Source organism: Arachis ipaensis, chromosome B9, assembly GCF_059453495.1.
Source record: "Arachis ipaensis isolate K30076 ecotype BB chromosome B9, ASM5945349v1, whole genome shotgun sequence".
NCBI lineage: Eukaryota > Viridiplantae > Streptophyta > Magnoliopsida > Fabales > Fabaceae > Arachis > Arachis ipaensis.
In genome coordinates this window covers 159,485,145-159,509,631 of record NC_142444.1, presented here as the reverse complement: position 1 = coordinate 159,509,631, position 24,487 = coordinate 159,485,145, and the positions used below count along the sequence as shown (strand labels likewise).

General features: G+C 33.7%; 5 protein-coding genes across 5 annotated transcripts; 2 read left to right on the top strand and 3 right to left on the bottom strand.

Annotated features, from left to right (window-relative positions):
- Positions 1-373: 373 nt before the first annotated feature.
- On the bottom strand, positions 374-2,868 carry LOC107619062 (emp24/gp25L/p24 family/GOLD family protein). Its single transcript, XM_088499915.1, has 4 exons — positions 2,369-2,868; positions 1,121-1,307; positions 910-1,017; positions 374-727 (listed from the first exon to the last, which is right to left on the bottom strand). The coding sequence occupies exons 1-4, from the start codon at positions 2,588-2,590 to the stop codon at positions 594-596; spliced, it is 651 nt and encodes a 216-aa protein (XP_088356041.1). The 5' UTR covers positions 2,591-2,868; the 3' UTR covers positions 374-593.
- A 2,331-nt stretch (positions 2,869-5,199) lies between these two features.
- Positions 5,200-7,592, top strand: LOC107617558 (perakine reductase). Its single transcript, XM_016319336.3, has 7 exons — positions 5,200-5,437; positions 5,758-5,928; positions 6,134-6,337; positions 6,471-6,643; positions 6,815-6,911; positions 6,987-7,140; positions 7,236-7,592. Exons 1-7 carry the CDS (start codon positions 5,381-5,383, stop codon positions 7,415-7,417), a joined length of 1,038 nt encoding a protein of 345 aa, XP_016174822.1. The 5' UTR covers positions 5,200-5,380; the 3' UTR covers positions 7,418-7,592.
- Positions 7,593-8,064: 472 nt separating this feature from the next.
- On the top strand, positions 8,065-9,213 carry ELIP1 (Chlorophyll A-B binding family protein). The gene is made up of 3 exons (XM_016319337.2): positions 8,065-8,500; positions 8,614-8,688; positions 8,781-9,213. The coding sequence occupies exons 1-3, from the start codon at positions 8,348-8,350 to the stop codon at positions 9,123-9,125; spliced, it is 573 nt and encodes a 190-aa protein (XP_016174823.1). The 5' UTR covers positions 8,065-8,347; the 3' UTR covers positions 9,126-9,213.
- Positions 9,214-9,989: 776 nt separating this feature from the next.
- On the bottom strand, positions 9,990-16,378 carry LOC107617557 (dyggve-melchior-clausen syndrome protein). Its single transcript, XM_088500262.1, has 18 exons — positions 15,839-16,378; positions 15,289-15,525; positions 14,923-14,986; positions 14,700-14,829; positions 14,461-14,605; positions 14,088-14,309; positions 13,926-14,010; positions 13,381-13,483; positions 12,986-13,111; positions 12,793-12,906; positions 12,092-12,210; positions 11,886-11,973; positions 11,709-11,801; positions 11,488-11,577; positions 11,197-11,316; positions 11,029-11,120; positions 10,868-10,925; positions 9,990-10,426 (listed from the first exon to the last, which is right to left on the bottom strand). Exons 1-18 carry the CDS (start codon positions 16,026-16,028, stop codon positions 10,349-10,351), a joined length of 2,154 nt encoding a protein of 717 aa, XP_088356388.1. The 5' UTR covers positions 16,029-16,378; the 3' UTR covers positions 9,990-10,348.
- Positions 16,379-20,894: 4,516 nt separating this feature from the next.
- On the bottom strand, positions 20,895-22,960 carry LOC107616105 (heat stress transcription factor A-6b-like). The gene is made up of 2 exons (XM_088498227.1): positions 22,471-22,960; positions 20,895-22,059 (listed from the first exon to the last, which is right to left on the bottom strand). Exons 1-2 carry the CDS (start codon positions 22,816-22,818, stop codon positions 21,235-21,237), a joined length of 1,173 nt encoding a protein of 390 aa, XP_088354353.1. The 5' UTR covers positions 22,819-22,960; the 3' UTR covers positions 20,895-21,234.
- Between the last annotated feature and the right edge of the window lie 1,527 nt (positions 22,961-24,487).

The window sequence follows — 24,487 nt, the reverse complement described above, 5'->3', positions numbered from 1 at the left end:
AAAACTTGTTTGATAATCAAAATTTTAAAGTTTAGTACGAAATTTGTTGAAATCCCGTTTATTTGGCTCAACACTAATGACTTGTGTAATAAACCTTCATCTGCTCAAGTAATTACCTATCATTATTTCGAATAGAAATAGAAAAAAATTGAAATCATGTCTTCAATCTTTTCTAAACTTAAATCAAAGCCAAAAGTGTTCCTACTAATGCTATTAGTTGTTAAATTCTTAGTAAATTAGCATAATTCGAAGGAATCATTTGTATTATTAGAATTGCCGAATGTCACTCCAATCATTCAACAAACCATAACCTACAGATTCCATTTTAAAACGATAAATAGATAATAATAAAAAGCAGAAGCATAGCCGCATATGGTATAAATTCTGTAAATCCATTGAAATGAAAACTAAAGAATCTAACATTGTTGTGGATTATCATAATACACAAGTCACAGACTTCCTTTGAAAGTGAAAACAGTGGTCACAAAGAACACAACACTGTTGCTAAATAAATAAAGAAGGAAGCCATAATGTTAAGGAGGAGGAGGAGGAGGAGGAGGAGGAGGAGGAGGAGGAGGAGGAGGAGGGGAGGCTTAAACGCGGTTGTAGGCCACGGACTTGCTGAAAAGGCGCCTGATGTATATGACCTGCAGTGCACTAACACCAGCCAACAGAAGGTACTCTCCTACGGTGTAGAATATAACACGCTTTCGTGTGCTCTCATTCGCTACAAAACGCAAAAGGAAGTTGAATCAGTATAATCATGTAGCTCAAGTTCACTTTCTTGATTCTAACTGGCAAAAAATGGGGCAAAAGCAAAGTACACACAAGTCTGAGAAACTAGATACCTAATAGATAGATTTCGCCCAATAAGAAAGGTGCTAGATTACAGAAATCAAAACTACTTACTGTGGCGATGCCTTGCATCACGAGCTTTCAAGTACTTTTGCTCGGCTGTAACAGATTCTAGTGCCTCTCTGAGCTCAGCGATTTTTACATTAATTGGGTCCAAATGCTCTGCAAATCATCAACAAGAATTCCATGAAAATCGTAATGACGTTACCGCTTATGCCTAAACATATGGATATACCACAAAAACCTCCTTATGCAGAGAACATACCATCTTTGGCAAGATCATGCTCAGATGGAATATGACCAACATGGATGTAGAAAGAAACAGTCTCAGGTGTTGAGTGAGGGTTGTGAAAACAGAATTTATACATTCCATGTGTCGGGGCTTTAAATTGGAACTTGTCACCAGAGGTCCCCTTGATATTTTGGACTGTATTACCAGCAGGAGATGTCACCTGCAGATAACTGAAAAATTAGCATATCTGAAAGTCAAAAGTTACAAAACAATAAGCAAATTTGGGCAGCCATTCTGACTGCTAATGGCTGCTAAACCACAATGGATTCATACAAATAAATAAACAAAGATGTCTGCCCATCAAACCCTTAAAATGCCACTATATTAGCACACATCGTTTAGACTGCATGCAGAGTTTTACAAAGGGCCTCCAACAGACCACCAGCTTCTAAAGGAAAAGATCAAGCTTCAAGGTATTACGCTTACGCCGTACTATTCCATGACTAACCTTTTACTCTATGTTATTAATCCTAAAGCCTGACCTTGCAATAAATTCTCTATATCCTTTTGAAAGGGTGTGAAGAACAAATTTAGTGCATGTTTGAAAAGCCAGTGGGAACTGCCTAAGACTCACTGGTGATTATTTAACATCAAATGGGGTGTTCAAATTTTGAACCTTGACACATGGAAATTTCATTAGAGGCTTCCAAATTTCGACATATTTTTTCCGATATAAAAAAATGCAACTTAACAGAAGATGCAAAACAAGCCAAATAACACGAGTTAGTATAAATTGCTTTCAGCAGGCTAAACAAAAACAAATCCATTCCCTTAAATTGTTAATCAGTTCTAAAAAGCACCTCCATGGGCACCTAGACTTCAAACCTGTATCAGTAATCAGTATCATGGTATGTGTATTCTAATTGACCTTCATTATAATTACAGCAAAATCTATCTACAAAACGCTATCAAATGCTAAACATCTGAAAAGCCATTGAACTGTTGCAATTTACAACTACATCAAACTATGAGTCCTAATTTTGTGACTATTCAGAGAGCCCTAATAAACGCAATAGAAGCCAAACAATTTTTCAATTTCCCCTCGCCCCAGAAGATACAAAATCCTAATAACTTCACAATTCAACCAACTAGCAACAAGTTCACAGCAAGTAACTGGATCAGAATGAGGCCCTAAACCCCAAAATTGCAACAAATACATATATTAAAAAAAAAAGAAAATAATTTCATGAACCCATGACAGGGAATTGAGGTAACACTCACCGTGAAATCGATACCAGGGTGATCGGAGCCCCAGAAAATATCGTGGTCGACGACAACAAAGTTCCCCGAAATAGTGTCACCCTCATAAAGCACATACTCGTAGACGCACTCGACGTCGTTTACCGTCACCGATAGCGACTCAATGCCGCTAAAGAAGCTCATCATCAAACACGCCAAAACCATCCACATCTTCGAGCTTCTCTTCCACTGCGTTTGCTCCATAGCTTCCCCCCTCTTATTTATTTTTGGGAATTTTCTCTTCTGAAATCAAATTGCGACAAATTCGATGCAGTGGGCAAGTGAGAGGTGGTACCCAGATCTTAAAGTCAAAAACTTTGACAAGGTGTTGAGTACTTTCTTCGTTTCAGGTCTCTGCTAGTCCAACGCAACAAAACGGCACCGCCGTGGGTGGCTTCACGGATTTGATTGAGGTGTCGTTTATGAGAGCTTACGTGTGAAACGCATAGAGCCTACAGCGTGCAGCAGCCAATCAGAAACCTGGATTAATACTATGTGGGGACACTTTAGAAAGCTACCATCTAATTTTAAAAATTGTATCAATCATTAATATTATTATCTTTTATAAATAAAAAATTTAAAAAAATTATTTTTAAAATTTTTTAAACGAACCCTAAATATTTTTTAAACTATCATCATCTGATAAATATTTTTATTTACATATTATTATAAAAAAATAAATTAAATTGATAGATATATTAGTGAGCCATTGAATACATAGTAAAAAAATATTATTAAACTTGGTTATATTTTTTTATATTTTAATAATTTTTTAAATAATATTTTTAAAAAATATAGTTTAATAATAAAAAATATTACTTTAATTTTAATAATATTTTTTGAAACATCATATTTATGATACTGTAATATAGTTTATATTAAAGTAATTCATTCTAAATTAAATCAAATCTTAATTAACAATATAGCATTATTTTTTTTTGGTGACTGAGCATAACACAAAGAAAAAAGACCTAAGAAAAAGAGTAGTATTTCTCTCTAATAATAATGTCTAAATTATTAGGAGGCAGTAACCACTCTAGATACACTTACTTGTTTAAAACAACAGTCTTAGCCATTAAATCAGCCGCTTTGTTTGCTGTTCGCTGGATGAGCACTAAAGTAGCTGTCCAATTGCGCTGGAGCATCTCTTTGATTTTGTCAAGCAGACCAGAGTCATTCCTAATCATGCTGGTTGTGCCTCGCGAAACAAGAAGAAACGCATCAAGATTATCAGTTTCACATATAACCTCTTTGCACTCGCAATCCCAAACCATAACAAGCCCTCTCCAAATAGCATGAAGCTCACAACAGAGAACACTAGAAAGAGGTATACTAGCAGAACAACCTTTTATCCAAATTCCCATGCTGTCTCTAATAATACATCCAAAGCCAGCTAATTGCTCATTTTCAAAAACGCTTGCATCGCAGTTCACTTTACAGACATTCATTGGAGGTGGTTCCCAGTTATATTTCAAAGAAGAAGGAATAATATGTTTTTGGTTGATAACAACATTAGAGAAATCTCGAGCAGCATGTTTAACTAAGTGAACAATTTTCTCTTTACTCCATGGATCATCTTGGTGGAAGATGTCATTGTTTCTATCCCTCCAAATTCACCAAAAGGCCGCTGCAAAGAGAAACTCATTTTTGTTGAGGTTAGAACGAATCCAAGACCCAAATTCCAAACTAGAGTCCTCAGCGGTCATTCCCAAATTTAAGCTAATCCAAATCTGACGAGCTTTTTGGCAAGTCCTAAAGCAGTGGTTAATATCCTCTAGAGCAAGATAACATCTCTGACAAAAATCAGAAGTAGAAATACTTCTTTGAAACCGATAACTAGCTGTGGGAACTCCGTTGTTGAGGCAAAGCCAGAGCAGACACTTTATCTTCTCCGGTATTCTCAAGCGCCAAAGCCAAAGCCAATTTTCATTATCATTCCAGCCAAATTTCTTCTTCAGTAGCCATTCATACCCGCTTTTAGTCGAGTAGGTGAGAGTATTTGAGATTGTCCAAAACCAACCTGTTTTATCTCCTGCCTGCTTGATAGGATCAAAGAGCATCAAATCAAGTTTAACTTCAAGAATATCCCACCATCAATGCTCATGGTGCCAGACATCTTCTAACTTCAAGTGAGAATCAGAAATATGCACAAAAAAAACCAAAAGAGCTAGCGTTCTACATGGTCGCCAAGCATGATACCAAAAGGATTGAGACATCCTGCCTGTACACCAATCAAAACCATCAGTTTATGTTGTTGTCTAATATGAAAACAAATTCATTTGTAGTGATAATAATAATCTTAAAATAATTTTCTGAATTTCGTGTACGCCAATGTAAAATTACTAACTATTTAAAATCTTAATTTTCATAACGGATTAGAAATTAAGGGCTTGTTTGAGTGAACTTTTGGGAAAATATTTTTTTTCGAGTTATCTTTTTGTAAAAGATCTTATAGAAAAGTAAAAATAATTTTATATTTGGATATCTTATACAAAAGAAAGATCTATCAATTATGTTTGGGTATAACAATATAAAAGTACTTTTTTGTTTATTTATTATATGAAAAACATCTTTTTTTTTTTTTAAGGAAAAAAAATCTTTTAAAAAAAGATGTAAATTACAACTTCTCAAAAAAGATATTTTTTATATTTTTCTAGTGATTTTACTTTTATTATTAAAAATTTGCCAAACACACTAAAAAATAAAAAAAAATATCTTTTTTATCAAAATAATAAAGTCCAAACAAACACTAAAACTTAAAATTTATGTCTCTCAACATTAAAAAAAAAAAGCAATTTCCACCTATAATGCTCGAAGCAATACAATTTTTGTGGTTGGTGATTGTGATTGACAATCAAACTGGACAATTAAACAATTGATGAAATCAACCTATGAATAACACATTGTTTTTTAATTAGATACTTAAATAGGAACATCTCTTTAATGTCTTCAACTTGCATCTTAAGCAGCACCAAAGCTCAATAGCAGTTAAAAATGGAGAAGACCAAGATTCATGTTCCCAGAGTTAAACTCGGTAGCCAAGGCTTAGAGGTAATTTTTTGCTATGATCCCATCTACAAATGCCTATAAGAGCCAAACTAGTTCATGTTCATCATCCAACGTTGTTATAGAAGAGTTTAATCAACTTGATTGAAGGAAGATTGTGTCTTTTCAGTTGATCCTTTTGATCTCAGATATCATTCATAATAGGACTTTGCACTAAGTAGTAAGCGTATCATGGTTTTGCCAGAAGTTGATTATCTAGTAGCTTTTACCAAAAACATTTGTGTTCCTCTTTCCCAATGCAAATCTTTGGTTTAGTATTTGTGAGAGAATAAGAACTCATTGTAATATTCGGTTATGGATTGCAGGTTTCTAGGTTGGGGTTTGGATGTGGAGGGCTATCTGGAATTTACAATGCCCCCCTTTCCCATGAAGAAGGATGTTCAATTATTAAGCAAGTATTCAATAAAGGTGTCACCTTCTTTGACACGTCAGATCTTTATGGGGATAATCATGATAATGAAATCATGGTTGGCAAGGTAACCACACTACACAAGTAATTAATCTTAGCTTGTTTGTTCTGGTTCCAAACAAAGTCTAGTAGTTTGGTTAACATCTGATTCACAAAATAGATCACTCTTTAGAACTTGCAAATAGAATTTGGTGTAGGAAAACAAAAGTTGGAAGATTAAAATTTGATTCATATATGTTGATTATTGAAGATTCCTTTACTTCTGCCCTTAGGCCTTAAAAGAGTTGCCTCGCGAAAAAGTTCAGTTGGCTACAAAATTTGGTGTCATTAACAATGGTGGGATGAATTTTGAAGTAAAGGGTAGCCCTGAATATGTGCGAAAATGCTGCGAAGCTAGCCTTAAGCGACTTGATGTCCAGTATATCGATTTGTACTATCAACACAGAGTTGACACTTCAGTGCCAATAGAAGACACTGTAAGTACTTAATGGTTTCGCTTCTATTATCTCTTGTTTGTTATGCAAGTTACATGCCTTTCAAGGAAGAACTTTATGACTATCTATGGTTAGTTATATGCTTTAAAATATGAGCTTTGTGATTGTGAAAAAGATTGGGGAGCTGAAAAGGCTGGTAAATGAAGGGAAGATAAAATATATTGGGCTATCAGAGGCTAATGTTGACACAATAAGAAGAGCACATGCGGTTCATCCTATTACTGCTTTGCAAATGGAGTATTCTTTATGGAGCCGTGACATTGAAGAAACTATAATTCCACTATGCAGGTAGTTAGCAAGAATAACATCATCATTCTTCTGTTGATTAATATTCTCACTAATCATGATTATAGTATACTACTCCAAGTTGATATGATGCTATGTTTTCTTTCTCTTTCGAATGTTGTATTTATAGTATATACTGCTATACTCTAACTAAGAAGCATTGTGCACTTGCAGAGAACTAGGAATCGGAATAGTGGCGTATAGCCCTCTTGGTCGTGGCTTTTTCGCTGGTAAAGCAGTGGTTGAGTCTCTTCCTAATCAGAGCTTGCTGGTATGTAACTACTAACTAGTGATAAACAAGTGCATAATACCATAATCTTCTCTGGTATGATGGATTCTGTAACAGGCTATGCATCCAAGGTTCAGTGAAGAGAATTTGGAAAAGAACAAGCCTTTTTATAAAAGAGTTGATGAGTTGGCTTCTAAACATTCATGCACTCCATCTCAACTAGCTCTATCATGGCTTATTCATCAGGGAAATGACATAATCCCAATCCCAGGTAGACACTTCAGTTGTTAACAAATTCTGTCAACTTAATTTTTATTTACACAAAAGGGATAATTGCTTTGTCATATATTTGATGTGATGTCATAGGAACTACTAAACTGAGGAACTTTGAGAACAACATTGGATCTTTGGCTGTAAAGCTTACAGAACAAGATTTGAGGGAAATTTCTGATACTGTTCCTGCCAATGAAATTGCCGGGGAACAAGAGTATAGTACTTTAGAAAAATACTCTTGGAAATTTGCAACTACACCCTTACCACCAAAGTAATTCTGCTGATAAAAATGTTGCAAGTGTTGTGTTATGCATTGATTTGTGCTGTATTTGTATTCAATTCGACCACTATGTTTATCTCAACAAACTAGCCTGTGGGATACCCCCAAGAATGGTTTATAATAATTAATGACAGCAAGAAAGCCCAATAAGAATATAAAGATTTTACCCATACTGTCAATATATTCAAAATAAGTTTTTTATTACTATTGCAGTTGTTTCAAATTTTATTAGTTTCCAATTGCCATGTGTTAGTCTAATGGAGGGTAAAAGATAAATCTCTAATTATAAGTTGATAAAAATGTGCCAAAAAGGATTATGATTTTGTATAGATTTATAACAAATAAAACATGTGGTTTGTACTTAGACAAGAAGCACCTCTGGTGAAATTGAAACAATAAATGGCAACAAATTGTTGTTTCAAAGATGAGTTTGGAAACCAAAAAAAAAATAAAAAAGGACAAGAGTTTTAATTTCTTGTAGTGGCTGATTAATTATAATAAGCAACGTGCCAACAACCAAACCACAGCAAATGTACTTGGTAGTACCTAGAAGCCTATGGAACCTTCTGGTATTTACCAAGAAACAGTAACAACTAATTGAGGTAGTGCAATGCTCCAAGTCTCCAAAATCATTGCAACCTCAGAATCAGAATCAGTGAGTCTCACTCTCTGGTTCTGATGGAAGCCACGTCTATTGCTTTTAGCATGTGTGGACAATGGAACCCACGTGAACCAATGAACTTTATGACTCCTTCTATGCCATGACGTGGAACCTAAATATCCACCACTACACTTACCCCCTTAACTCTATATAACCAACCTTCATTCAACACTCTTCCATCATCTCAAGAGTGCAATTTGATACTCACTAAGAAGCTATCTGCGGTTTCACTCACAAGGTTATTAGTAACATACCAATCTAGCAATGGCTGTTTCATCTTATGCTATGCAATCTATCCTTGCCAGCCCTATGACTCGCACTCCTAGCAGGTCAAGAGTGAACCAATTTGGTGTTCCTGCTCTGTACATGCCTAACATGAGAAGGAATGCTAGCCTTAGTGTTCGATCCATGGCTGAGGTAAGTAGTGGTTGCATTTATGTGTTGTGGTTTCATGCTAGCTAGCTTTAATATGATCATTTAATATGATATAATGGCATATGAATCATTGGTTTTCTTTTTGGGAATTGCAGGAAGAGCAGAAAGAACAATCAACTGAACCTATAAGCCCAGTTACACCACCAAAGCCTCAGCCTCGTTCACCAAAGGTGAGTACCATACCCTTAACAATTTAACAAATATAAAGTGTATCATAAAATTGGTTATTGACATGAATGATGTGTTTATGTGCAAATGGCAGATGAGCACAAAGTTCAGTGATGTGTTGGCATTCAGTGGGCCAGCACCTGAGAGGATCAATGGAAGGCTTGCAATGATTGGATTTGTAGCAGCATTAGCAGTGGAACTATCCAACGGTCAAGATTTGTTGTCACAGATATCCAATGGTGGGATCCCATGGTTCTTGGGGACTAGTGTGGTGCTGTCCCTTGCTTCATTGATCCCACTGTTTCAAGGTGTTAGTGTTGAGTCAAAATCTGGTGGATTCATGTCCTCAGATGCTGAGCTTTGGAATGGTAGATTTGCCATGTTGGGCTTGATTGCTCTTGCTTTCACTGAGTATGTTAAGGGTGGTACCCTTGTGTAATCATTTTTAAGCCTCCAGTATTCTTATATTACCTTTTATCTTATCTTATGTATGTATAGAATTTTATAAAGGATTTTTCTGAGATAAATTCATGATCATAATATCATATGCTGATTCCTTCAAAATGCTTATGAATGATGCCTAATTTCCCTTAAAGGAAAATTTCAATACAATGAGTAATCGATTATCCTTGTTGCACTTTGGAATAAAGGACACAATTACAAATATCTTGGTTTAAGAACTTGGAAGCAGACAATAATAGTGATCCAAATAGACCCAAGATAAAGGAAAAATTGTACAAATATGTGACAGTTTAAATTCATTAGAAAATTGTGCAAGCTGTCTCATTCATCCATTTGAATTCTTCCAATATGCATTCTCATCCGTTCATTTCTCCGTCTTTCTCAACTAATATGCTTGCTGAAGTTGGCATTTTGTGAAAACAAGAAATTATTATCATCATCATCATCATCATCATCATCATCATCATTATTATTATTATTATCCATAAAAAGGCAAGAAAATATTACCCTTCTCATGAATGGATTTTAATCTTTTTAACCTTGCCATTTGAAGTACATAAAAATAAAGTTTGGTCACTTCTATAACAAAATTGATATGTGGTCAGGAACGTGACGAGATTACCATTCTGTCCCTTAATTCTAAGATGACGAAAATACCCTCCTGACCACGTATAAAAAATTCACCATATTTTAGTTAGTTAAATTGAAAATACATTATCGTGCATTTCATATAATTTGGTGTGTCTAAATTAAAACTCAAAACATTATTTAATGATAAAGTAATAAGGCATAACTGCTTAGAATTAAATCTATCATCAGTAAATTTAGATTCTCAATATTCTTGACAAATGATAAAAATTTTCCTTGACAACATACGAGTAGAATTTACAAAGTTGTGCCTTGTGTTAACAACGAGCTCAGCTCAGCAAGAAAATAGATAGATTATAAGGAACGAACATCTACCAAACCTAAACATGAATATTAGAATCACCACTTATTTCGATGTCTCATTTTCAATCTACGGTAAAGGACCTCTACACCCAAAATTTATGAACAGGAAAAGAATTGAGATTGAGAACAATACACATCTTAGAAGTAATTTTTGGGTCCTAATAGCTACATTTCATTTCATATCATGTATATGTACAAATATTCACCGACCAAGTAACGTGCTAGGCAGCCAAGTGCATATGCTCCTAACTATGGATCAAGCTGATACTCCGGCTTGTCAAAATCACCATTCCGGAGTGTGCTTCCCACCACCCCATTTTCAACACACTGCAATTCATTATTACAAAGTCAACAACAAAACCAAGTTAAGAAATCAGTGCCTTGTATCCAATGCCAAAGAAACTAAAATCACATTACTCAATGGACGAAATTGACCTAACATTAAGTGGGTTAGGCATAAGTTGGAAGATTGAAACACATTTTCTATCCTTTAATTACTTGTTTTACAAGTTGAAGATCATGGGGTGGTCCACTTGTAACAAACTGGCAAGTCTTCATCGAAACCAGCATGGCTTAAATTATGGATCAACTAATCATAATGGCTAATTATCCACCATAAAAAATACAGTAGCAAAATCAAGGGAATAAAAAAAAGGAAATTTAGAAAGCAGGGGGGGGGGGGGGAGAATTGTACTAATTGATCAGAAGTTGCATGTATTTTTTTTTTTTTTTTTGCGGGGGGTGGTGGTGGTGGAGAGAGAGACATACATCTGTAGGTAGATCAATTGGAAACAAATTTATGGCTGCTGGGTTGAACGTGAGTCCCCTGAAAGAGGAGCAATTTTACATTAGAGACACAGACAGAACAAAATATCATCACAGATTAAAATTGACTATACGATGTGTTACAAGGAGGCCAGGAACCATACCAACGCGATAGTACTAGCTGCCAGACATATGGAATAAAGAACTCCTCCGGATGACTCTCTTGTTCATATGTGAAGCGCAGTTGAGTGAACATCTGCCAAACAAGATAGAACCTAATTATACTCCCTATTGGAAATAAACCAGAATAACTTAATCTTACACTATCTTACCTTCATTCCATCACCCCGCCAAGAACGACAATTGACAATTATCACCTGAAGCACTTCTTTTACGGACCAATCGCCACTCACTCTTTGAGCATCCATACGACTATTGAAAAAATCCAAGACCTGCAATATTAATAAATAAATTATATATTCTGACACTAAGGACTCATGAGATGATGCATCACAAAGACAATATTTCACAAATCTAACTGAAGATACAACAGAATTTGCTCTCTGAAATGAATCAAGATTTCAAGGATAAGCTGTGACTTAAATAAAATGCACTGCACGTACAGTATAAATGTTCTCAAGCAGTTCACTAAATCGTGGATGATTCTTAAATGGCTGAAAGACTTCCTGCCTATGCATTATTGCATATACTACCTGCTCGAATCACACAAGAAAGCACCAGGATAGGTGTAAAAGGTTATAATGTAAAATTTTTAATACAGTGAACCAGATAGAACTATATGTTATAAATCTGCAATCAATAAAAGTTGAAGATCATATCATACCTCGGGATTCCGAGGCAGTGCATAAGTCAGGATTGCATTTATTATTTCCAGTACCAGCCTCAAGAAGTCAGTATAAATGTGCAATTCAGTTGACTGTACAAAAAATATAAATTAGAAAAAGAAATAGCCTAAAGTTTATAATCAAACGAATAATAGAAGTGCTTAGACAATACATACCATATCCTCTATTAGGCTGTTTCCCTCAATCAAGTTGCCTTTTTCATTATGGAGCTTATTATCTCTGCGATCTGCTAGTTTATTATACCTAATGTGAAGCAACAATATGGTCAAATTGTTATCCCAGAAACTGCAGTCAGTTAAGATATAAATATGAAATAGAGATAGTATATTATTACAGAGGCCAAGAGAAAAGGTAGACATACTTGCGTGAGAGCATATCAAAAAGGCTAACTAGTCTCTGAGACGCATATGCACTCAATCGGTGGACATGAGGAGCCATGTTTGCCAGAGTTGCCAAACATGTTGTATGCAGATAAACATCCTATCATATTGAAAACAAATTAAATGACCAAAGGAAAGGATATGTGAATAAAATAAAGAGCACTTTGAGTAGTTATATAAAAATTAACCAATTATGTAAATAGTGGTTCTAAGATTGAAATACACATCCCTTCTACTGGTATCTATGAGTAATTACTTACGAAGTCACTGTCTCCAATATACATAATTAAATATGATAAACAGATTTGAGTGCCTTCTTATATCTTACTCTCAGGTTTGTACAAGCGCAAACTATATTACTAAATTAAGAAATAAGGTGTCCCTTTACAAAAGCTACTTTCAGTATAGAATATCCTTAGTTCACACTAAATAAAGACATCAGTACAAATATGAGCCATAAGAACTAGGGACAAAGTAATCCAATAAAAGGGAAAGATGTCACGTCAGTATCATCAATAACAAAGTCAGGAGAACAGATAATCATATTAATTTACCTGTATATAGGATTTTATTTTATAAAATATATATGCAATTTCCAAAATAAATTATCAGTCAGCAGAGAAGTTTCATATAGGTGAGACAGAGACTGAGCTAACAGACCAGCTAAGTTTAAGGATCATACCCGAAGTTTAGACAAATTATACTGTACAGTTCTGATAAGAATTATGACCAAGAGGGAACCAAGAGAAGTCTGATGCAGAAGACGTTCCTTGTACCATGGAACACCAGTCAAAATCTATCCAGGAAAATAGCACATCAGCATTTAGGACATACTTGCAGTTTTACATAGTTCAGTGCCAAAAGACAACACCTACCAGTTTATGAATGCTTGCATTAAAAGAAGAGTCTTGACTGAGTATGAGGAGTATAATCAGCAACATGTAAATTTGATTAGCTGTTCTCCTTGGAGCATTGTATAGAGCTTCCAGAATAGGCATTAACTGTTAATTTCATTAGATAGATAAAGATCACAATAAGGCTCAATTCTCAGTCATTGTAGAAGCAGCAGCAGGACTCATATGATTTAGAATGACTTGAGAAAGTGGCAGTCACATATATCATATCGATAATCAAGTAAATACATGAATCATAAAGTAATAAGCCTCCACAGGATTCTATTTCAAAGTCTTCTTTTGACTTCTAGATATATAACTAATTAATTCATTCCCACTTCCTCCATAGGAGAAACTTTAAGTTTGCTACCACATACCAAGGTATCCATGTCAGTCCGCACCAAGACATACTCCAGAAAGGCAGAATTTCCTTGCAGCAGTGAGTAAAGTAGAAGAACAGCAGCCTCATCAGCCAAGCATCTGTGGAGGAATAAAAGTGATAAGGTTTTAGAAACTGATGTGTTTAGAAGCACCAGTATATAATTAACGACACTTAATGCAAAACTGGAAGTCAATAACCAGGAGACACTAGGGACTCTAACCAAGAAACTGATGCACCAAGGACACAAACATCTTTTGCTTTTCTTTTCTTTTCTTTTTTTTTCCATTTCCCTCTTTCCAATTAATATTAATTGGGTGAACAGAAAGTTATGAGAAACAAGCTCTCTTTTCTTTATTTATAATAAAACTTGTATACAACTATTTCATGGTCCAATCATCTCACACTAGGAAAATATAAATTTTTTAGTGATCATGATTACATACAACTACTGACATGCCAATTGTATTTCCTGGAGAATGAATCAAATGAATCCACAAGTATGCATGATATAGATGTAGTATAAGGGAGCAAGCTACTCACATGCCAAGTGTATCAAACAATGAAGCAAATGGCAATTTTACAAGTTGACCACAGTGTGCATTGCCCTCAACATCTACTCGATCCACTGCATTCAAACAACTAATGAAAATTGCTCACTTACTCAATCAACTGAATGAAGTAGAGATATGAAAGATATATTACATTCACAATCAACTGCATGCTCTAAGGCCTTGCAATAAGGGTTGTCAGAAAAATATTGATTTTCTTTGTTATTCTCAGTGGCAGAGTAATCCTCACTCACAACACATTTATGATGATGAATGAGAACAAGAAGCACGTGAAGACTGCTATCTGCTAGAGGATTTCTTGATCCATCACCCCTTGAACTAACCAAATAACTGAATGGCAGTAAAACAATATTTGCTGCAAATCAAGTACACACCAAAAGTAGCCCATCAGTAAGTTGCCAACCTCAAGACTAGAATCTTACAGCAACAAGAAAATTATGATATCAGAAAAAGCATAATTGACTACAAGGAATGCATAAACAGAAAAGTATATCAAGTGACCATACCAGCTGCAGAACCAACTCTCTGCAACACACTGCTCTGGCTTCCTTCATAAAAGACGGAATAAGATGCCCTATTAAATGGAGCGCCACTGCGAGTAATGAAATTTAAGAGTAGTCTGCGAACAACTGAACAAACCAGAGAGCTGTCCTGCAAAATTAACAATACCATAACCTCAAATTCACTATCTGCAAATACAGAGTAACACAGCAATGAAGGTTCAGTTCATGTCTGGACTTCGAACCTGAGCCATTGCAGCATCAAGAAATGGGTTCACATCATGTGGTCCAGGAGACGGCCCACAGAGAAGCTGAGTTGACATTGCAATAATCATAAAATTAAGCAGCTCTAGATGCAGGACATATGTGTTGGCACTATAATTTAAAGGAGAAAAACCTTGTAAGGACCAAATGTTTAAAATACTATGCAGAAACAACTAGCAGCTCCAGTTACCCTTATATACATACCTCACATCTACTGAAGCAATAAAGTTCAGGACATTCCGCATAACAAAATTTTCAATTGTTTGATCTGTATAAAATATCCAAAGCAAAAATTATGAAATCTGAATAATACTGGTAATAATGTAATATGCACATATACAGCCAAGAAAAAAAAAAAGAAAAAAAGAAACTTGAAAGGGATAAATAATTTTCCTTTAAAAGAAAAAAAGTACACGCATATGAAACTGATGAAAAAAGCCGCGCCAGCCTCTACTTGAATCTTATACTAAAACAACACCCAAATCCATAGCATATATGAACAAAGTTAAATGAAATTAATATCTCAACAGATCATAAATCTAAATATGAAATGACAATTGCCACTCGTACCTCCCAAAACATCCATTGGTGTAGTCTCATTATCATCGAGAGATAGATGTAGCTCGACATATTCGCCTCGGAAACTCTCAATCAAGTGCTTCAGAAACACCGAACCGATGTACGCTGCATTAACAGCCTTTTCATAAACAAAGGGCGGCACCCCGGATATAGACATGGACTCCTGCAAGGTGCACGCCATATGGAACAAAATCTTTGCAAGATGCCTAGTTTGACCATTGTTTTTTGCTGCAAAGACAATTAGCAAAATAAGATTTTCCCATTAGAAACAAACTCAATCAACTTAACAGCATAATTAGCGTACTATGACCTAGTTCTATTAGAAACCCAATTTTTGTGACATAGCATAACTAAATATCTGAACTCCGTCATAGTGTCATCATTCAACATTCTAGACCATAAATCTCAACAAAATTAAGTTCCTAACAAACTCTATTATTCACTAATAGAACAATTGAAGCTCACCATGCAAGCCATTATCACTCTAAGCCTAAGATAAACTGTGATCAGGGAAGTAGTAGCAATCGGAAATAAGACTAACCCAATAGCTCACAAGCTTCTTGAACGCGGTCACTGGGCCATTGAACATGGATGGGAAGCTCTAGAAGCTTCTGCCAGAACTCTGATGAAAGTGGGAAGGACTTGTCACCGATGAAGGTTCCGATCAGATACTCCGCCGTCTCCGGCGAGAACGCTTCGCCCCTGCGAGGCGTTGACGGCGCCGACCCCATTACAGAAAATAGAAATAATAAGAGGTTTGTTTCGTCGCGATGCGTTTGATTCTTTCGGCACCGACACTCGTTGAAATCCCGTTCAAAGCAACGGCATTGTGCGGAAACTCGCCGAAAGATCAAAAGGGTTTGATCCGAAGGCGAAAACGGAGATGGGTTTTGAAAATCAGGTGAGTTCGTAGAAAGGGAACAGAGTGTGTGCAGGAAGACGAAGACGAAGACGAAGGAGCTTCGATACGAAGGTGTTTGGCAGAGAAATGAGTTTGAGTTAATAAGGACGTATTTGGAATTCGGATATGTTTCACGCGTTGTTGAACAAAACAAAATTTGGGTTTTGTCCTTAATCAAATTTCCCTATTTCTAAATTGAATTCATTAAAACTCACCCTAAAGTATTACTTTAATAATTACAAGATTATCTTTAAGTGGGTTAAATACCAATTATCCTACCAAAGTCAAAATAAAACTATGTTATTACTATTTTAGTAAATAAATTACTTATATGCTAATGAACTATAGCTCAAATGACATAATTTTTTTATACTCATTTAAAAGATCGCGGATTCGAATCTCTTTATTTTTGGTAAATAAATATATAAATAAATAAATTACTTATATGAAATAATGAATTCTTTTACTAACAAAAATACAAAATGGAGTGTTTGTATCGAAAACGAAATTCTAAGTTGCATCATTTTATAAAAATAAGAGATTTTCCTCGACTAATATATCAAAAATATTATTTGTATATTAAAATTAGTTATTAATATTATATATATATATAGTTTAATTTATTTTCAATGTGCATTTATATTCTAATATATATTTTATAATGGTAGCTGATTTTAGTGTACATGTAACAATATAACATAATGCGTGTGTGTGGTTGGAAAAATTATAAATAATTCCTAAAAATTTTAAGATGGGAATATCATATTCTCATGTTTGGTTCAAAGTTTGAAAAGCTATTCCTAAGCAAGTTCGATTCTAGAGAATCAAAATACCATCATTTCAATTCCCACCTTCTTCTTATGTATATTTGATTCCCATAGGAATGGAATCTGAATAACAAAGTAATAGTTGAACTACACACCTCCAATTATTAATATATATATATATATATATATGTGTGTGTGTTGTGTGTGTGTGTGGATATTTGAAGGTTGCAACGTGCATTTAGCCTAATACTTGACTCATCACCTAACATTTTTATCGGTATAGTATCCGCCAAACACAAATATAATTGGTTTCCTTTTTCTCCCTTTTGAGTCGTCAAACATACAAGTAGTTGGTACCTTTTTTTATTTCAATTTTTCTTGTGTGTATATATGATATAATGAAAGAGAAATTTTCGTACCTACACAAGTACACAACTAATTGATTTTTGGTTCATTTTAATACAATTATGATATTTATTATAATTGCTTGTGACACAAGGTGTTAAACTGGGCCTGATCTGTTTGTTTTCCCCGATTTAGCCTAGCTAGATCTATTTTCCTTCATCAATCAATTGACATTTAATACTCAATCACTGAAACTTGTGTTCCAAATTATTACTTGTATGTTGCTTCTACAATCATACTTAATTACACAAACATCATCATGTTGTAGCGAGCTATATAAAATTAGATTAGATATGACAGTACCAAGTTGCATAGGTAACCGTCACAAAAACTGATGCACATTTATTTATATGCACACATTACCTTCAACTGTAATACTCCAGAGAGCTGCACATGTTTTTCACAACTCTCGATCTCACCCTCACATGTTTTTGTGCTCTTCAATCCAATCGAATTTCAAACCCATTTAGGGGTGAGCATGAGTCGATTTGGTTCGGGTTTAAGGTAAAATTAGAATCGAACCAATTAAAATGTAATTGATTTGATTTGGTTTGGATTTGTATTTTTTTGTGTATGTACTCGAACCAAACCAAACCAAACCGATTAAGAACGGATTAGTTCGGTTCGGGTAATTGGGTACCCGATGACTTTGAAATTCATAAAAAATTTCAAATTTTTATCTTAAAAATTCAGCAAATACAATAAACATGTAACATCAATAGAAATAATCCAAACATGTTAAACACCAAATACATTAAAAACTAAACACATTAAAATCCAAACATATTAAACACTAAACACATTAAAATCCAAACATATTAAATACCGAACATATTAGAAGATAAATACAAAAGTGTAACAAAAATATATATTTTTTATTTAATTAATATATGATTGGGTTCACGGATTGGTTCAGAGTCCGCACCACCAGAACCGATACCTAAACCAATTACTAGAAATAGCCATCGATTTGGTTCGAATTAGACCCGATTACTTGTTGGTTCCAGAACCAATTTAATTAGTTTAATTTGGGTTCGGACGGGTAATCGGGTACCCGCTACCCATGCTCACCCCTAAACCCATTATTGATTTCAAACAAAGTTAGAAGGCCTTCCATTTCAATAGGCTCTTTGAAATTAAATCATGATGATGAAATGGATATAAAAAAATGGGACATGCCGGCCCAAACAATAAGTGCACCAACACAATTCACAATCAATGACCTTAGGGCTAGGGGACCCCAACGTTTGTATTAATTATTTTGTCTTACTCTAAGAATTCTTTTCCAAATAACTCTCATGCATACTGCATACACAACTTGGACAAGTATATATAAACATGTATATCTAAAACATGAAAACATTCTTATGTATATAATTACTTTAGAATAAACTTGTCATTACATTACAATTATTTAATCATATTATTTACTTAAACTACTATTCAAAAAGTATGCCTATGAAATATAGAAATTAAATAAAAATATGGATTTTGCAGGAGAACTTTTTATTTTTAATATGATGAAAGAAATGGTGTATACCTGAGTTATGGAGGGTGTATGGTGATTTACTGGCGTATGATGGTTGTCCAAGAGAAATCGAACCGTCCGATTATAGATACTGAAAACCTGGTCCGATTTGTGTACTGGTAGAAAATCTTGGGTTCGATTTGTGTACTGGCAGAAAATCCTGTGTCCGATTTCAGAAAACCCTGGGTCCGATTTGTACCCTCTCTCTCTGCAATAAAATCGGACCCTCCGATTTGTATACTTTTCACAGTTTTAAAAAACACCAAAAATTACAATGTTAAAGTATATCACTACTCCTACTTCCATAACAAAAAAAAAATTGCCTTTGCAGGATGGTGAATTTATATATAAATGTGGTGGCAGGGGCAGGCAAAGTGCTCATGCATAGCATGTGCAACCTTATCACTTTGCAGCAAACTATGTGTGATATATTGTGATGATATCCAACTAAATTTATGTGTCAGTCATTGCCACCATCATTTCAAAATTTCTCCTATTCAAGGAAGCTAATGTCCCAGCCTTTTCTCTCCCTTTCCATTCAAGGAAATAAACTTAACATTTGCCAAACTTTATCTTAGCCATGTTCAAAGAATTTCACATGCATATATGAGTATGCCTCCTTTCAATTCTGCTTCTGCTCCCATCTTATATGGCAGCTTATTTCTTCACCCAAATTTAATGTCTTAATTATCCTAACAAAAAATTAAACTATATATATATTAAGACCACCAGGTGCAATTTGATGCTTGAAAGAAGTTTCACTTTATGCTACTAATAACTAGATTTGTTTACTTTAAATACAGCATGCATGGATAGATGCTTAAAACCTTGCATAAGCTATCCAAAAACTTCACCTTTTAAGTATATTTAGCAATATAAAAATATTTCTTTATTTCTTAAAGTGGAATAACTATTTAACTTTATTGTAGTGATTGATAAAACTTTGAATATATATAGATCACACTAGAACATGTCTCTTCTTTCTAATTTCTCTGGAAACTCCTAGATCAATACTAATCAAAGATAAAGACAAAAGGGATTAGAGCTACAATTTAAAAGGAAAAGATAGAAAATTAAGCACCAAAGTCATTATTTAACACAAACTACAAGAAAAATTAACGCACTACTTTTTGTTAGTTATTGTTGATTTCTATTAGTATCTCTTATACACATATGAGTATTTGGAGTGTAAATTATTAGGTTTTAGATTTCCTATAATTACATCTGCAATACAAATGCAATATGAAAAAATATATTAGTTAAAACCGGAGAGGATTAACTCAAATATATATAATACAAGGTGGAAATTCAGGTGCAGTCGTCTTCACGTAAAGTTGATAAGTGAAAATTATTAGATGAAAATTTAGTCAAATCAATCAAATCATTTAATGACTCTCAATTATCAACTTCACGTGAAGTCGACTGTACCCGAATTTTTACTGTATTGCAAACATAAATGTTTCATCACTCCTCCCGCCCATGGTGCACAAGGTTTGGATTACCATCCTCTTAATTATTAAATTAAATTTTAGCTAGAATATATTTAGTGGGAAAAATATAGCATAAATAATTAACTTGTCTATTAAATGGTATATAAGATATAGGAATTAAGGATTCATTCAGACCTTTATTATTGCATCACACAGTGGAAAATTCAAGAGAGGTGATGATATGAGATAGAAAAAGTATAGGTTACTAATATATTATTTGCTAATTTATTGTCAATAATAATTAATTATTATATTTTAAACACATATATAAAGAGACACATCCAGAAAATATATTTGTAAAGATACTTCTATTAAACACAACCATAAAAAAAATATTTTTATTAGACACATCCACAAAGACACTTCCATTAAACACAATTATAAATAAGATTTGGCAGAAATTAACAGAAATATTGTTGGTAACGTAATAGGATTGTATGAAATATTGCAAATTGGGACCAGACATATAAAAGTTAATCAAAGTAATCAAAATAAAATTAAATGTAAAGGAACAACCACCAAACTTGCATTATTCTAGCTAGTAGATATATGTTTATATGGTGTCAAAAGGTGTCCATTTTTTTCATACCTTGTGCTTTAAATACGCAACATACAACATACAAAAAAGAGATTAGTGATATTATCTGAACTAACTTTTGAGAGAAATATTAATTTGAGGTGCTGCATAATTAAGCTTTTTAAATATATCAATAGAGAGACCCCTCAAATTAAATTATTTCTTTAAAACATTCCCAAAAAATGTAGCACAAATAACATCTCTTGTTCACAAAATATTGCTCTATATATATATATATATAGTTCAATATATAACAATGAAGGATCCTATTATTTATGAGGACTAGAAGCTAAATAACCAAGTTGTTCAGCCAAGACATCTACATCTTCAGCAGCTGCAAGAACATCTTCATCTTCAAAACCTTCATTCAACAAATCTTCCCAAAACACTTCATCAATATTATTATTATTATTATTATTATTATTATTATTATTTCTACTTACTCCAACTTGAACATGATTATTATTATGATGATATTCACTGCTACTTTGTCCCTTAACATTCAAACCAAGAAGGTCCATCTCTGATACCTCAAAATCAAACTTGTCATCATTATCATCATCATCATCATCATCAATGTGTGATTCTAGTTTAATAAAAGTTGAGCAATCTTCATCAACATAACCTAATAATCCATCATGATTGTTACTAGGTCCTTGATGAATAGGTCTCATCCTCTTATTAGAGAAAGCTTCCTCCAATTCCTTTCTCCAATCCTTTTGTTGAACCAATTGCTGCACAAAGTTTGGATTCTGCATTGCCCTTGCCATGAAGGTCATCATCTGCTGCTGTTTCTGCTCCGTCTTTCGAAGCTTAACTTCCATGGCTTGAATTTGAGACTTTGTAGCCTGCTGCTGTTGTCTGAGCTTCACCAGCTCCGCCATTAGTACCTGCCGGTCACGCCGCAACCGGTTGAGTTCTCCATCTAATCCACCAAACCTTCCAACTTCAACACAAGGGTCTAAACCTTGCTGATGATGATGATGAGTTTGATTTGTCTTCCTCCTTTTGATGTTCTTCAAAAGTACTCTTTGCCCTCTAAGAAACATCTCATTAGCAAATTCCCACCTATCTGGATCTACCTTTTTAAAACCCTACAATATAATATCAATTTCTTCTTCATTGGTTTCAGCTAGAAAGCCATATTTACACCCTATACACCAAAATAATACCAATAATCATCATATTCATGTAGTAACATTGCAGATGATGATATATATATACTTTTGTAATTTCCTACCTTATGCATATGGATGGTGTTGAAGATATTTAATTTGCCTAACAAAGTTTTGGTATTTTTAATTTGTAACTATTCAACCTAACAAGTACCAATTATATGATAACAAAAATAAAATGTATAAAATAAAGTAAAATAGAGCAACAGTAACATATTCCAGCAGCTTCATGAACTAACATAACGTTATAAGCTTATCATAAACAAGAGCTTTCTCAAGAAAGAAGAAGAAGAAGAATGAAGACATCAGTTTATATAAGAAAAGACTGACATAGGTGTTGAGTTGGCGGACAAAGCTGGAGAAATTGTTGTGCTTGAAGAATCTTGGGAGAAGGGTAATGGAGAAAGCTTGAGGATCCCACACAACGAAGCTGTTGTTTCCTTTGCTCCAAGAAACTATGTGATTTGTTGAAGGGTCTTCAACGATGTCATATGTCTTTGTCAGGAACGGCGGAGGACCACTCTCATTAAGCCCCTCCATTGGATGCGGCGGCGGTGGCGGAGGAGGAGGAGGAGGAGGAACATCCACCACCATTGGATATGAAAAGGAACAAGACCCTTCTCCTAGATACTCCTCCTTCATTACTCTACCAACACCATGATCATCAGGATTATTCATTTTTTGGAACAATAAATCAAAACTTTGATGATCTGATGAGTGAAGATTTGACTTTGAAGAATGCAGTGAAGTGAAGCTATATATTCATTGAAAGAGAAAGAGAGAGATGTTATGGTATGTGATTTATGGAGAAGGAGGAAATCAGAAAGAAAGACGGACACTGAGAGACAAGAGACAAAGATTAAGAGATATAAATTGAAATAAATTTTAGTATTTTGTTTAAAAAGTGAGAGACAGAAATTGAAATAAGAATGAAATTCTAATTTATCAAAGGATAAAATTAGAATTAATTAATTGAAATGAGGGTATTTTAGGTATAAAATGTTATTAAAATTCAATCTTTATCTTTAAAAATTTTAGTCCCTGTATCCCTATCTTTCGGAGATATTGAAATACTGAAATTTTGGAGACAGAAACAAAAAATTTAGTACCAATCTCTAAACCAACAAACATAATACTAAGTCTTAGTCTCCTAATCTCTGTCTCAATATCTCAAAATAAATATTTTCTTTGTTCTTCTTAATTATTAATAGATGAAAACTCAAATACAATTAATTTGATGTAAAATTGATAATTAAAAATTATTAAATAATTTAAATAATTTAACTAAATTTTTATTTAAAATTTCTAGTTATTATACCTAAATTTCTACTTATTAGATGTTGTTGTTATGTTCCTTTATTTAAATTAATTTGTTTTTTTTTTTTCTCTTTCACTTTTTCTTTTTGGTGGCAAAGATATTATTATGACTAATGGGGAAGGTAAAGTGCAATGCAAATCCAACATGTCAAACCAGATATTTTTCTCACTCCTCCTTTGGGAAATGCCTTTATTTGCTTCTTCAAAAACCAAACAAGATATTTACATTAAAATATTTATCTTAATGTCTCTCTGCTCCCTTTCTTTTGTTTTCTTGTCAACGGCAAAACTATGACCATGTGCTTAACAAAATTCTAAATGCTCTTTATCAATAATTATGTGCCAAGTGCAAATTTGTTAAAGACATTAATTTTATATATATGTAGAACCAAAGTATATCTTTTTGATGAAATTAAACAAGTGCCACTATGCTGCTTACATATATAACAATACAAATAAAAATTTAATGTATGATTCTAAACACATTAATTATTCTTTTCGAATGGAAAGTGTTGTGAGTACGTGTCGTTTGATGAATGAGAGTGGCATGTATATATATGGAGCCCCAAACCCACTCCTGAAGAAAGCAGTGACATTGCAACCGAAATCCATAACCAATCAACGTTTAGAAACCCAAGCACTGTTATTTATTTAATTAATTACTTATTAACAAAAATATTATACAGATGGATGGATAAAAACTTGAACACGCGTATATTCCGTGTTTTGCATAATTTTGATGACGAAAGTTAATTTTATAGGTCTGGATTCAATGTTAGAAATAATAAACAATGCTTTTAACATTATTTACCATATAAAATATAATCATAATCAATATATATGTTTTTTTTTTAATTTAAGTTGGTAAAAAAATACATAAATAATTACATATTTAATACGTTTAAAAATTTATTTGATCTTCTACTTAATTTTTTTTCTCTTTTTATTTATTCTACACTTAAATTTTTTCTTTTGTGGTTTAATGAGAATTAATTCTAAATTTTTTTATTATATAAATTTTAATATTATG

Excerpts from the sequence above, each read along its gene's own strand:
- ELIP1 (XM_016319337.2), top strand. The coding sequence starts at position 8,348 with ATGGCTGTTTCATCTTATGCTATGCAATCTATCCTTGCCAGCCCTATG. Across the intron at positions 8,501-8,613 it reads GTGTTCGATCCATGGCTGAG|GAAGAGCAGAAAGAACAATC; the intron begins GTAAGTAGTGGT and ends TGGGAATTGCAG. Across the intron at positions 8,689-8,780 it reads CTCAGCCTCGTTCACCAAAG|ATGAGCACAAAGTTCAGTGA; the intron begins GTGAGTACCATA and ends TGCAAATGGCAG.
- LOC107617557 (XM_088500262.1), bottom strand. The coding sequence starts at position 16,028 with ATGGGGTCGGCGCCGTCAACGCCTCGCAGGGGCGAAGCGTTCTCGCCG. Across the intron at positions 15,526-15,838 it reads AGAAGCTTGTGAGCTATTGG|CAAAAAACAATGGTCAAACT; the intron begins GTTAGTCTTATT and ends TTGTCTTTGCAG. Across the intron at positions 11,121-11,196 it reads GGCGGGGTGATGGAATGAAG|ATGTTCACTCAACTGCGCTT; the intron begins GTAAGATAGTGT and ends CTTGTTTGGCAG.
- LOC107616105 (XM_088498227.1), bottom strand. The coding sequence starts at position 22,818 with ATGAATAATCCTGATGATCATGGTGTTGGTAGAGTAATGAAGGAGGAG. Across the intron at positions 22,060-22,470 it reads TCCGCCAACTCAACACCTAT|GGTTTTAAAAAGGTAGATCC; the intron begins GTCAGTCTTTTC and ends ATTATATTGTAG.
- LOC107617558 (XM_016319336.3), top strand. The coding sequence starts at position 5,381 with ATGGAGAAGACCAAGATTCATGTTCCCAGAGTTAAACTCGGTAGCCAA. Across the intron at positions 5,929-6,133 it reads ATGAAATCATGGTTGGCAAG|GCCTTAAAAGAGTTGCCTCG; the intron begins GTAACCACACTA and ends TTCTGCCCTTAG. Across the intron at positions 6,338-6,470 it reads CAGTGCCAATAGAAGACACT|ATTGGGGAGCTGAAAAGGCT; the intron begins GTAAGTACTTAA and ends ATTGTGAAAAAG.
- LOC107619062 (XM_088499915.1), bottom strand. The coding sequence starts at position 2,590 with ATGGAGCAAACGCAGTGGAAGAGAAGCTCGAAGATGTGGATGGTTTTG. Across the intron at positions 1,308-2,368 it reads ACCCTGGTATCGATTTCACG|GTGACATCTCCTGCTGGTAA; the intron begins GTGAGTGTTACC and ends AGTTATCTGCAG. Across the intron at positions 728-909 it reads TGATGCAAGGCATCGCCACA|CGAATGAGAGCACACGAAAG; the intron begins GTAAGTAGTTTT and ends TGCGTTTTGTAG.